Source organism: Xiphias gladius, chromosome 21, assembly GCF_016859285.1.
Source record: "Xiphias gladius isolate SHS-SW01 ecotype Sanya breed wild chromosome 21, ASM1685928v1, whole genome shotgun sequence".
Lineage (NCBI taxonomy): Eukaryota > Metazoa > Chordata > Actinopteri > Istiophoriformes > Xiphiidae > Xiphias > Xiphias gladius.
In genome coordinates this window covers 5,596,938-5,611,130 of record NC_053420.1, presented here as the reverse complement: position 1 = coordinate 5,611,130, position 14,193 = coordinate 5,596,938, and the positions used below count along the sequence as shown (strand labels likewise).

Sequence of the window (14,193 nt, the reverse complement as noted above, 5' to 3'; positions counted from 1 at the left end):
CACCTTCACACCTTGTCTGTCTGGTTCTAGACCCAGACTAAAGACCAACCAGTATTATCAGCAGATTTTAGCCTATCACAGATTTATCATTAGTGTATCAGTGTATGTTTCAGCTGATTAGTAACAAGAAACGTCAGTAGAGAAATGGCTAAGATATATTTAAGACAATTTAAAAACAGTCTCTTCATTACATATTTTGTCCACCATAGAGGAAAAGTTTGATTTTGCTGTAAAAAGTCACGTTTAACTTGTTCGTGTACCTGTGACTGTTATTCAGTGTATGGATGACAATGAGATTCCCCCTTTTTCTTTAATTTATTAATTTTTTCATTTATTAAGTTTTTCCTCCAACTAAATTATGCCAAAAATATTACAAACTACAAGCACAAAATACAAACTAACAAGTTAATTTGTCCTTAATATGTCCCTAAAATCCATGTGGGCTGATCGGCTGAAGCGCACGGCCAGTCACTAAATAAAAAGGGGAAATCGTGTGTGTAGGAAATCGAGGAGAGATATTGTCTTACCTTCTGAAGCTGTTTGATGATTTCTTCATCTTTGTTGAGATATGGCTTATATGCAGTGTACACACCTGCAAAACACACACACACACACACACACACACACACACACACACACACACACACACACAGATCAGATAACAGAAGCTGATCTGACAGCTCCCCCTGGTGGACAATCTGCTGCCTCATAAATGTTAATGTGAGTTTGTGAGTGAAAAGTACACACTACATAATTACACCAAAATATAAAGACAAAAATGCGGAGTATGAAGCATTTACCAGGTTTAGAGTCCAGAGTTTTGAGGTTTTTCAGTTTCTTCACTTTCATCTGCTTGGCCATCTCACCTGAGAAGAACAGACAGTCCAGGGTTTTCCCAACGTGTTACCTGACATCTGACTTACAGCTGTACAGTAATTCAGCAAAGGAGTTGGGCAGCATAGACTAAGATTTATATCCTATATATGTTTAATTTTGGATGGTAACACCATATATACAGAGAACCCAGAAAACTAGAAACCCCTGTACACTGTAATGTAGCAGGAAGTACACCGCTGTCACCATTAATATTTCCTTTCGTCGGAACTAAGGGTCCCAGACCAAACTGATGACTTAATGCATCGGTCGGGAAGACTCAAAGTGTACTCGCAAAACCATACAAACTGGGTTTTGTCCCAAATTAAGTGAACCACAAAACTAAGAGTGATGGAAGCAGAAATGGGTGTCGTACACGGCGAGAAACATGACGCCAGGCGGCACGAGGCAGAACAGCGTGGCTCGTGTCGGCTGGCCGCTCCGACGCTCTCAGCGGCTCAGTATAAAGAGACGCTCTGGGGTGAGCTAGGACTTCATACCTGAGCCGCTGTACGTCCAGGACGCACACTTTTACTTCCTTTGACTGTGTGGATATCAGACCAATAAAGACATTAAAACCTGAGTCTTACAAATAAAAACTCCATCATCATGTAGACTGATGATGGAGTTACGTAGGGTGGCAGCTCTGAGGTCATTTCTGAGGCTGACGTTGCCGTTGTAGCGGACTGCACTGCAGATGCTAGTGCGCGGCACTGGATAGACAAAATTCACATGTGACGCAAGTGTAACGTTTGAAAACTTCTCGACTAGTGGCAGTATCATCTACCTGCTTGCTTCATGTCTCCGATGCGGATGATGTGCGGCCAGTGCTGCAGAGTTTTAGCAAAAAAGGGATTGGTCACTCCTAGAATGACCGATGGCCTGTAGAGAGACAGAGTGAGAGAGAACGGACAGACAGGTCACAGGTGACTCTACAATCATTGACTTAGGCAGATACTGACAAATCTCTACGCACAATTGCAGGAACAAGGAGTCAGATTCGAACAGCCAGCCCGAAGTGTCCTTGAGCAAGACGCTGAATTCTTACGACCTTAAACCTGTCAGGTTGTCTACCCTGCAAACTATGGCCTAACAAAAATGTAAGTGTGTAATATTATTGATGTTTAAGTTATATTTAACAGGCGCGTCCCCGTAGCCTTGTGGTCCAAGGCACATGCCAAACACCGCGGTTCAGTTACAGCTGGGGGGCCCCCCCGACCCTCTCCCAGAACTTTCCTGTCTGTCTTTGTGTCAGCTATCAAATCAAGGCAAAAGGAAAAAAAGGAAAAAAAAAAAAATCATTATATATTAAAAATATATATTAATATTAATATAATGGGATTTAACTGACTACATGACTAAAAAAATGGAAAAAGATTCACATAAAAGAAAGAAAAAAGATATGATTAATATTTTATGATTTTCATTTATTTATCTATTCTATCATTTTAGAGACAATTTCAACTTTTTTTTATGTTCACTGCTCATAATTCTTCTTTTATATGACCCCTCTGTTCTATAACCGACACTGTGTTTTTATATTTATACTCTATACTCTATATTTATACTCTCCTTTATATGCTTTGGTCACACAAATGCATTTATATATCATGCCAATAAAGCACATTAAAACTTGAAAAATTGAAAGCAAGATAGATAGTGTATGAGAAATTTTGAAACTTTTGAAACTGAAGTAGCGTCAAATTTTCCCTCAAGAATAAATAGTACGACACAGTTCAACAGCCGTGCCTGCCGTCTTCCATCAAAGCCTGCACATTGGCTGCATCTTGACACGCGTCGATACATCAGGACACACCACTGTACTATTTTCTAGCGTTGACACAAGTCAACACCCTGGAAAATCGGCAGTTTCATCACATGCTCTCCCTGGATCAAAACGTCACAGCTACTGAACCCAGATTACTTCTTCTGCCTGCAGAGAGCATCTAGCTCATGCAACAGGTGTCAGATGACACAACACGATGCAACACAGTCAGTGTGTTGCACAGAAGTTATGCTGAACCTCTCAGGGGTCAGACTTATAACAAGCTCTTCTCAGACCTCCAAAAGGTCACCGGTCAAATTCCCTGGACCAGCGGGAATCACACAGGCCGTGAAAGGGACGAGACAGCTCTCCCCTCCGTTGACCATGACTGAGGCGCTGTTAAGCAAGGCACTGTTGGGCAGTACAGCAGCCAACAGAACAACACTGTACATGCAGCAGATGCAGGAGGGAAGTCAGTGCCTTGCTCAAGGTAACTGCTGTGCCGGTTCATCTTTACTCACGGAGCCTGCGTCCTGGTGGTGTACTCCTTAAATTCGCTGTCGTGGATGGTGAAGTACGGCCGGAAGTCACTGCAGTAACGCAGGGGAGAGATACAGCTGCAGAGAGAGATACAAAAAAAACAAAAAACCCAGAGTAATATGAATGTTTGAAGCCTGATTAACTTCCCTTTGGGGCTTCATGAGCCTCCCATGAGCAGAAAGCTCCAAAGTGCTGCCCCAAAGCGTCACGCACAGTGTGACAGCCTGTGTAAATGAATGCAAATGTATTAGTTGGTACAGTATTTGATGGTCAAAACAGAGACGTACGAGGGGCTGCCCCTCATATGTCTCTGTTATGCAAGACATAATTCTTTCTGCGTCTCACATACATGTATTTTTAGACTCTGATCTTTTTTCTGCATTGTTAACTTTCACTGACAAAGTTACTTAATAGAATTATAATAGAATTTATGTCCTCACTGAAAGAAAAAAATGAAAAATAAAACACATGACATATCAGACATATCCGTATGTAAGTAGCCCGTCTGTCTACTTTAATTCCTCGCTGAACCGTTCACCAAGAAACCAAAATACATTCAAGACCTTAACTGAATTTAAGATGTGAAATGAACTGTATTACAGACATAAAAGATACATTTCTAGACACTTTAAATCTTTTCCAGAATTTAAAAAGACACAAATTCAGAATACATATTGAACTAAACGAAATGTAACTTCAGATTTGCAGTAAAATGTCAAGCTGAGAAATACAGGTTTACCAAATTATTTTGTACCTGCTGGCACAACTCCCGGTCCCTAACCGCCTCCAACTCACCTGACCAGCGCCAGAACGGTATCCGATGACTCTGCTGGCGACGGTGCCATCACGACCAGTGCCTCCCCCAGCAACACCAGCTCCCACAGCATCTGGATGTGGAAGAAGACTGGGTAGAAACACCTGGAAAGAGAGAATGGATATGTAGAGAAGGTTTAGAGTGTATATAGGACAATTTCCTTATGGTGGCATCATGGGCTGTTTGCAAAGGTTATTTGTACAGATATATTTAATTTGTTTGAGCAAAATTCAAGTCTCCTTGTGTTGATTTCTACAAATTAAAGAAATTAGCTGAAACAAATAACTGACAACTTCAGCAGTCCAAAAAACTAAAGTCAGGTTCGGAAAATGTTCAACTATAATTTATCAAAATTCAAGGATTAAGACTAAAATGTGCAAAAACACAGATTTAGTCCTTTAAGAAGCCAAAGGTCATATTTGATGACTGCTGGAAATGTTGTGGTCACAGTTTTTCCAGCACAAACGATATCGAATACTCTGTGTTTTGCTGAATATCTTTTTTTGGCCTGCGGAGCATCTGTAAGCATAACAAACTGATGAGGCTGCCTCACTAGAGAGTTTCCTTATTTGTCATTAATCACTGCCCTGAGCTTACATTTTGACCAGAGCAGTTGTTTTCAAATACTCCCGATAAGGTCAAGCAGCACTGTAAGTTTCCTTTATTTTGTTCAGGTTTTTATCCGGTTTTGTTCTTTTCCTTTTGCTCCATTTTCTGAATAGTTGCCTGTGACTAAAAGACAAAATAACCACGTGAACCTGAACGTGAGCAGGAGGTGTTTATTGTTCTTTTTTTGACCAGAATACAGAATAGGCAGGGTGATAGTGCTACAAAAAACAGTAAAACTGACCTTTTAATAATTACCATGACTATTTGTAATGGTCACACACTGACCCTGTGAATAAGGGCACTGATTATACAAGTGAGTAATCAAGTTTTGGAAATACAAACTGAATATTGCAAAGAAGTTTGGGCTTTATTTTGTGCAGTAAAACTAGTTTTGGTAGATAATCACCTGAGGAGCAAGTGGTTTTGTTCAACTGGTGTCAGTGGGTACAACAGTACCATCAGGAGGGTAAAAAAAAACAAAAAAACAACAACAACAAAAGAAAAAACTCCCAGTCCCTACTCAGTTTAATTCAGCTACGGCTGCAGTACCACCACTGAGCAGCAGGTGGTGACAGGACAGGACACAAGCATGTGTATTGTGGAGAAGGGAAACACTATGACATGCAGGCCTCACCTGAAGAGGTCGACTTCATGGATGGTTGGGAGCACGATGGACACCAGACTGTCACTCTGAAAAACAAACACACTCCGTTTTAGCTGAAATAATCATGTGTTCAAGCTCTGTTCACGCACACCCGTCAGAAATTAAAACAAAATAAAACCACGTGTTGAAAAACCAACTCCTTCTATTATTAAAAAATAACGTCTTAGAATAAATGGGAATACGGCTTCTTATGAAACATTTGCTGACAAAATGGAGCTACTTTTTATGTGTGTATGCACATGTCATATGTGTCCGTGTGACTGTGTGTGATTTTGAATGTACTCACCTGGGTGGACTGGACCAGCTGTGAGGTTCCTGGTTTGTCATAACAGGTCGGGATACGAACCTGCAGCAGCACAGATTCAACACAGTCACAGTTCAAACGCTCATCAGAACCCGGTACAACACTGACACGATCTCCTCTGCACATCTGTACTCTTATCAAAGAACGTGGTTACGTGGTTACAACGACTCCTCAGTCACAGTATTTTAGGCCTCAGTTTACTTGTTTATCTTTACGTACTGGACTGGACTAATGTAGGTGGCTTTGTTTGTCTGTGGCCACACGTTGTGGTCTGAGTTGTGTTTTTCATGGGTGGGGTGCAGGTTGGGGATTGACCGCAGTAATCCAATCAGGGTTTCTGCAAGGCTCGTCTAATTAAATTGAGACTTTTTAAGTCCTCTTCAGTGCCACATAGAATGCAATCTGATGCCTGTTTCACGGTCACGCTGGCCAAAGTGCGAAAGTGCAAAGGAAAACTAGTAGGAATGATAAGCTCTAGAATCAGTGATTACTGAATCAGGTTTTTTCCGGTACTACTCAGCAGTATATAACGATAATTCACGAGTGATTCATTTAAGTTAATTTATGATTCTTGCTAAAACCGACACTTGCCCATTATGAGGTGATCAGCTTCCATGCTACTGTGGCTGGCAGTAGTGACAGTACTTTTAGAAATTAAATTTAAGACTTTTCAATACCTTCTAAGGCGTTTTTTGTTTCTGTTTTTTTAATATAGAGGAATTCAATGCTTTTAAAGACTTCACGATCTGCAGATACCCTGCCCAAGGGTCATGGTCACGGCTCGCCACTGGTCCCACTGACAAGCATTAAATTAGACAACATAGGTCACACGTGCAGAACTAAAGCCTCAGAAAGTCTGCGAACGAGGAAAGAAAACTTTCAGGGTTAAACAACAGACCTTTCTCACAGAAGGACATTTGGACTGTTAAACATAGGCGTCAATAATTACATTAATAATGACTGTATTCCATTTAAGTGTTGTAGTTGCAGGGCCCTGCTGTTGTACATGACAATATGTAAATTAAATGGTGTGGATTGATGTTATTAGTTGCACCTGTGCTTTACTTGTTGATCAAAATGAAACGCCAACTGGTCTCCACCTATTAAGACTGTGAGTGAGTTTGTGTGTGTGTGTGTGTGCGTGCGCGTTTGTGCGTGTGTGTGTGTGTGTGCGTGCGTGCGTACCTTGATCACCACGCCCATAATAGGCAGCGTTAGGATTCGTCCGGGATGGGGTGTTGGCCAGCGGTCTATGTCATTACAAGCTGTCAAACAAACACATGAACAAATCACAAATGTCAAAAAATGTTCTCGCTTTTTCTCTACCTCGCCACACAGATAGTTTTGGTTTTAATTTGTCCGTGTTTTGAGGTATCTGTCTCAACCCATTACCTACTTAATTTTGTTAGTTGCGCTCAACATGTTAAAGATGCCTTCTGAAAAACAGAATAGCAAAATATCTTCCCAGGAACAGTGTCCTTGTAACTCCAGATAATCCAGACAACAGACTGTGGACTATTTCCAAAGTGGACTATTTCTTTGGCAGAAAGTAGTTCCAGTGAAAACTGTTCACAGTGTGCTTGGCAGGAGACTCTCTCTGGAAAAATGTTTTGCATCATGTTTTAAACATCACTTTTCATGGCTATGATACCATTATTGAAATTACTTTCATTTCCATTGTACTGTGGTGGAGGCAGAAATCTCAGAGACAGTTTTCTCAAAACGTGAACAGACAAAAGCATATGTAACAAAGCATGGAAAATAAGAAACTATATGTTTTGTAGTTTAGGTCAACTGGCCCATTAAGATTTTTTTTAAATGTGCACTGATCTTGCTTCTGGGAGACGCTGCAGGAGGTTGTTCAATAGTCGAGAGGCAACAACAGCAAAAATCGCTTTTCACCCTTGATCTCCTAGTATTCAGAGGGTCCAACATTTTTTTAAAGTACAAAATGGCTTGAGCATGTGATGCCTCGTGTGTCGAAACTTAAATTTTGAAATCAATTTTGTATAGTTGAAGTGTCAAATGTAAAGTTAAAAGTTTTGCCAGAGAGTTCTGGACCAATGGAAGCTGTGACAGTCTCTCACAGTCTCTCTTAATGCGTGTTTACATTAGAAGAAATGTCATGTTTAATGTTTTCCAATCTATTTAAAGAAAAGACAGGTATATGTATGAAGGTGGAGACAGACACACAGGAGGAGATAGAGAGACAGACACATGGAGACAGGTAATCAGACCGACCGGCCTCCAGACAGGGCTCCTGTTTCTCGAAGTATTCTGGAGCCATGATCCTCAACAGCGAGTGGAAGAAGGTCACATAGGGCAGCTTACTGATCAGGACCAGTGACTGGTAGAGAGACGTGAACAGAGACAGAGAGAGATATCTATATTCACAACACTAGCAAATAAAAAGACATCAGTGATCCATCGTAAAGCCGTGGCGACTAAACTACACCTTATAAATCTGTCAGGCTGACAGTTAAACATGCTCCAATTTTTCTATCATTACAAGCATACTGCCACTAAGGATGCAACTAATATTCATTTTCCTTATCAATAACTCTTTTGTTTCAGTTACTTGATTCATTGTTTGTTAAGTGAGGTGTCAGAAAATAGTACGAAATGTTCATCACAGTCTCCCAGAGGTCGAGATGACAACTTCAAATTGCTTGTTTTGTCAAACCCAGAGTCCAAATCCTCAACATATTCAGTTTACAAAGATATAAAACAGACAGAAGCAGCAAATGATCAGTATTGACAAAATGGAACCAAAGAATTTTTGGTATGTTTATTTGATAACTGATTTAAATAAACATAGACGAACATAAAATGAACCATTTTTACATATTATTGATTATCATATATTCTCAAGTAGTGACCTTTATTGACCTCATCAGCAGAGAGAACCAGACCTTTATCTTTGTATTTTCTCTGTTCCCCGGTTCATTCAAACTCAACACTTTCTCCATGTTTATCCGTTGTCTTGACGAATTCAGTATAATGTAGATTTCCACAGCACTAATTCCATCAGTATAACAACAGAGTCATGTTATACTCACCTCTCTGCTGCTTTCACTTTCTTTTCTTCAACAAAAAAGCATATGAGCATCTAGAAATTGATCATTTCTAGATGCTCAGATATTTCACTTTAAAAGACTTCCAGCAGCTCGATGGGCAAATCCCACATTTTCCCAGCAGGTGTTAATGTGAAAAATTCTGCAGGAGGTATTTCATTAAAGACAGCTTAACAGTGATCGAAAAAAAAAAAAAATCTGAAAGTAGAAGCCATTGGAACTAATTAACAAGTGAGGAACTGTGACGGTAGCAGAGTGGATGGTATTACATGACTTTTTTGTGCTGATGGAATTAGTGCTGGAAATGAATTGAGTCTTATCATGTGAGCTAATAAAGGACAATCAACTGACTGCCTGACTCGTCGTATTCAGGCTGAAGTTTTCTTTCAGAGACGATGAAGCCGAACTGCAGCGACCCTGCAGTCTGACACTCACCTTCTGGAAGTATCCTCTCTTCAAGGATTTGTCTCGCACCTGACGGAAGTACACGTAGCCGTAGTAATGGCCCTGTTCCCTCTGCAACACACACACACACACACACACACACGCGGCGTTTTAGGTCACTAAAGCAGACAATCCAGATGTATGCATTGCTCTATGTTCAGGGATCAGCAATTTAGGTTCAACCGTGGGCCAGTTTTTTTTCAGCACCACTTAGAATATTTTAATTTTGAGTATTTTATTTCTCTTAAGAACAAAACAAAAAACTGATGTTTCAGGACTGTATCCAAGGGCAGATCTTCCAATCAGTTATTTAGTGTTAACACAGTTGCAGCAGCTTATGTTGTTGTAAAACTCATTTGGCAAAAAGTGACTCATATACACAAATACATGCTTTGTGTTGCACTACGAGACTTTAAATGTAATTGATGGTTATACACACCCAATAAACAATGACCTGTTCCATTTATGATTGAATGAAAATGTTTTTATTGTCGGCAGAACATTTTTTTCTTCAGCAGGCCATGTCTATTAGACTGCTATGATGCAAGGCATTGATTACATTTCTTGTAACAAGGTCATGATTATTGGGACCTGCAAAAGCCTTGTATTTACATTGTTATCGACAGTAAATTTAAAAAATTAAATTATGCAAAAATCTTGATGCAAACGATGAAAGGGAAAACTTCTAGCCTTCACTGGGGGGCCAAATGATTTAGCTGGAGGGCCTACCACAGCTGTGTGTGTGTGTGTGTGTGTGTGTGTGTGTGTGTGTGTGTGTGTGTGTGTGCGTACACGTTTCCTAACCTTCAGACAGGGCGGTGCGTCCCGGTCGGTGGTTTCCAGGAAGCAGCCTAGCGACGACTTCCTGTTGGAACCCTGACGGAAGCGGAAGCAGAACTGGGTGTCGCCAAGGCAACCTGGAAATGCAAGAGCGATGATGTGATTTTTTCACTGAAAAACTCTGCCAGGTTTAACCCTTTCAGTCCCAGGCCAAAACTTAACTTCAAAATACGTATGTATTGCACTTTTTTTTTTTTTTTAATAACCAAGATTATTTCAAGAAGGAGATGTGTGTGATGCAAATAGTTGCTTTTAAGATTTATTAATGGCTTTCATATACACACATCTAGAATTTAGGTTTCCCTTGAAAAAAAAAATGGTATTTTATCATAATTGCAAAGCTGTCAAACGTGACATTTCATTACAGAACAACACCACAACTAACCAGTGCACCCTGTAAGGTTTTTGGTGAAACCGACAGGAACTATGGGCTTACAACAGACTCGTACCTAAAAAATGAATAAAACAGGCAAGAACTGACAAAGTAAAACAACAAAGTAACAGAGTGGAGGGAAACTCGAGGTCTCCTGCTCCAGACCACTTTATCTCTGACACAGTTACTGCGGTAACGTATTCTGTGGAGTTAACCTGCACGCTGGCAGGTTTTCTTCAAAAAAAAAAAAAAACCTCTCTCTCCGTGCCCTCCTGCCGAGCCTGAGGAAGCTGTCCAATATCAAAGTGCATATCGGAGCGCGTCAATTTCTTTCAGAGGCCGGCAGAGATCAAAATCCCGGCGAGATATTTGTTTGTTACCCAAGGCCTGTCTTTACCAACGTTACTGCTTTTATGATCAATCATTCATCAATGTACGGACAGACACAGTGATCTCTTACATTCAAATATTACAAATCTCGGCTTCATCCTCAGCTCAAAATAAAAATCTATACACTGTACATCTTTCTAACACAGTTATAAAGTATGAGCGTGTATACGTGCAGTTCCCCTGCACTGAAACATTTACTGTGCATTAATCATTGTAAATAATAAAAAAAAAATATTTATATGAATCTGTAGACACATAAGACACTGATCAAGGAATAATCATTTCTCATGCTTTGATTCTTCACACTGATGGAACATTCCTATCATAGTTATCATATAGTGGAGATCATGTGAATATTTCTCATTGAGGGTTGATTGTAGTGCAGCTGATTTTTTTTTCCATTCACCAGGCCCCTCGCTTAACTCAGAGTGAACCTACTCTGAGTTGACTGAACTAACTCTGAACAGCTGAGTTTCCAATCTCAGGGTTAGTCAACTCAAGAGTTCAGGGTTCAGGTTCAGAGTCTGTTAAACCTGATTTCTGGAACCGGCCCCTGGTTTCACTCAAATCAAACCATGAAATCATGAATTTTTACAACTTCATTAGGGTTAAAGGGTGAACACCCAGAATATGAATAGTTCACTAAAGCATAATAACCAAAAAATAAAAGAGGCAGCAAGTAAGTACACTCCTTAAAGTCTAAAGTCTTTAAGTGGAATGGGACACAACCAAAGTTTGATGCTCTCGTGTTTACTGGCCTGCCATATGGACAGCTTCTTAAGTAATTAAGCTGGAACATTTCATATCAGGTTTTCATTGTCAAATCTTTTATAAACTTACTATAATCTAACCCTTACCTTTATACAGTATTTATGATTTTACAACTTTTTTGCAGTATTCAACAGCTACACCTCTGTAAACTACGTCAACGAGAACCATCTGGTCGCCAGTCAAAACTGAAGTTCTGCTACTGACTTAATCCAAGGTGATTTGGCTAAAAGTGTAACTGTGGAACATGCGCATTTCAAAAAATTGTAGGAAAATGTTGTGAGATACGACAGTTTTGCTCTGATTCAGATGTATTTTCTGTCATGTCAAGTTGCTGTTCAGTGTCTTCCTGATTTCCTCCTGATTTTTGGACAAACAGGAAGAGGAAAAAGAAAAAAAAGCGGAAACAGGAAGTACAAAATGAGTCACCCACTGGCCTTTTACCTCCTCATGACCTCCGCACATTCTCCAGCAGACACGCCAGAAGAGTGTGAGATAGATAAGGGTAATCTGAGTTTAAGACAATCCAAATACAAGACACCAACACTTCAACTCACACTCTTTCAGACCAGTGTGTGTGTGTGTGTGTGTGTGTGTGTGTGTGTGTGTGTGTGTGTGTCACACCCCCCAGTGCTCAGCTAAGATTCCGTGACATCATGCTGTCGGGTTGCGTTTGAGACCACCCAGCATGAAAGAGACCATCAGCTGCTGAACCAGAGCTCTGATTCTCAGTCTGAACTGACCTAACAGGCTCTGGATTCTCATCATTTTATTTGTGTATTTCTATTTACTGTAATCAGCGTATGTGAGACACTGGATCTGAGCCTATGAACCTGCCAGGACTGTTTGAAACACCGAGGACCTCATTAGAAAAATGGATGCAGTGAATCAAAGAACAAATCACAGTCAGAGGAATTGAGCTTGTCATTACGGAAGGAAGAAAAACTGTGAACTTCATAAATCACAAGATAATATAATAATAATAATAATATTCATGATTATGAATTTTATACGCTTGGATTACAACATTTTTTGTATTACACTATCGTTTTCAGTTTGGACTAATCTGCAGATTATTTTTCTTATTTATTTGATTAATCAACTGCCCTATAAAATGTCAAAAAATGAAAAAAGGTTCCAGTTAAAAACCCAAAGATACTCAGTTTACTATCCTATAAGACAAAAAGTAGCAACAAATGTTTGCATATGAGAAGCTGGAACCAGAGAATTTTTGTGTGAAAAAAGATTAAATTTTCAGTCTATTGTAACCAATTTGTTTTCCATCAATCAACTAATTGATTAATCAACTAAATATTTCAGCTCTAGATACAATAATAACATTTTGCTTTTTGAACACCTGCCAGTGTCTGGTCTCATTTAAAGCTGCATTATTTGAGTTCTTTGGCCGCTTGTGAGCCGTGGGACAAGCTGTCATCAAAACATCTGACATACCATCACCTCATAAAGTTCATGGAGTCTGTCTTCATGTCCACCTGATTAACACAAGGGCAACATTCACTCTCATTGAGCTCCTGAGAAAAATATCTGGCTCTTTCGCTGCTAGATGTTTCACTTGCTTCACCAGCTGGACTCTAAATGTGTCTGTCAAGCTGGTTGGTGCTGGGCAGGTGGTGGACAGTTAGTTTATCAGAGTGTGTTTGCTGAAAAGAGCTGCCTGCTGCCACTGGAAACACTAAAACTAAACCAAACAGTAAATGTCTCGTACAACTAAAACTAGGACATAAAAGAGGCTCAAAAACTCAGTAGAGCTGCAGAGTTGGTGAAAACCCTGAGCAGGTTCAACAATACAAGTGACTTCTTTTTGACATATTACGCAGTGATATGATCCTTTGTTAACTTACAAAATATCAATGTGTGCAGATTGAACTATTTATACAGTAGAAGAAAGTCTTTTGTTAGGGGTTAATTATGTGCAACATAATTGTAGGGTTTTGTTCCAAAAAATGAATTAAAAAAATCATAAAAATCAATTGTGATAACAATATTGCAAAAACATTAAACATTTTCAATACTTTTGAGCTATAATCATGGAGATCGACTTCTAATATATAAAGAGAGAGAGAGAGAGAGAGAGAGAGAGGCATCTGTTTTGCAAGAGTGTAAGACTCTAACATGTCAGGTTAAAATTCAGATCTGAACTTGACTCATTAAAAGCTGTGATGTTTGAGCCTCTGCTGGGTTAAAGACGTTTCAAGTCAACTGGTCTGAGCCCAATTTTGAGACCTATTTTAAAAGTGAGAATCTTTAGTTTCCAAATTTAAATCTGTCACTGTTTTGGTTTTATTCCTCCCTCTAACACAGGTGGTACAGCTCCTCCACTCGCCTTCTGATGTGGATGTCAACAGCTTCAGACTTAAGCAGAGAGTCATCACTTTAACATCACAGTCCCTCTTCCACTTTCAAACCAGTGTGCTGCAGTACAGAGACGACACAACAAATCATGCGTCAATACTATCTGCTGAATTCTCAAAGTGGATTAGAGGCAAATGATGCCAAGTCCAATCAAGATGTGCGACTGAATTATGGGACACACTAATGTCTCTCTCTCTCTCTCTCTCTCTCTATCTCTGACACACACCTACAGTATATATAGCAGTCCTGTAAGCACTTTGTGCTAATCGTGTCTTAAACCTGGCAGCAGGTCCGTCAGCTTCACCACCTGCTGACTCGCAGTCAACAGAAACACACACCTTCAGGCAACAGCACGCAGTTGA

At 39.9% G+C, this 14,193-nt stretch overlaps 1 protein-coding gene across 5 annotated transcripts in view; it reads right to left on the bottom strand.

The window, feature by feature from the left end:
• dennd6aa (DENN/MADD domain containing 6Aa) overlaps nt 1-14,193 on the bottom strand; it is a 42,226-nt gene that overhangs the window by 25,239 nt on the left and 2,794 nt on the right. For all 5 annotated transcript variants that reach the window (XR_005709793.1, XM_040158888.1, XM_040158890.1 and 2 more), the window contains exons 4-14: nt 9,892-10,004; nt 9,079-9,159; nt 7,811-7,916; nt 6,755-6,834; nt 5,552-5,611; nt 5,236-5,291; nt 3,974-4,096; nt 3,160-3,255; nt 1,661-1,755; nt 801-866; nt 528-592 (exon numbers count right to left, since the gene is read on the bottom strand). Coding sequence is in view for 4 of the 5 variants with exons in the window: in XM_040158888.1 (XP_040014822.1) it covers nt 528-592; nt 801-866; nt 1,661-1,755; nt 3,160-3,255; nt 3,974-4,096; nt 5,236-5,291; nt 5,552-5,611; nt 6,755-6,834; nt 7,811-7,916; nt 9,079-9,159; nt 9,892-10,004 (941 nt within the window). In the remaining variant the exon portion in view is untranslated. The remainder of the gene's footprint in view (nt 1-527; nt 593-800; nt 867-1,660; nt 1,756-3,159; nt 3,256-3,973; nt 4,097-5,235; nt 5,292-5,551; nt 5,612-6,754; nt 6,835-7,810; nt 7,917-9,078; nt 9,160-9,891; nt 10,005-14,193) is intronic.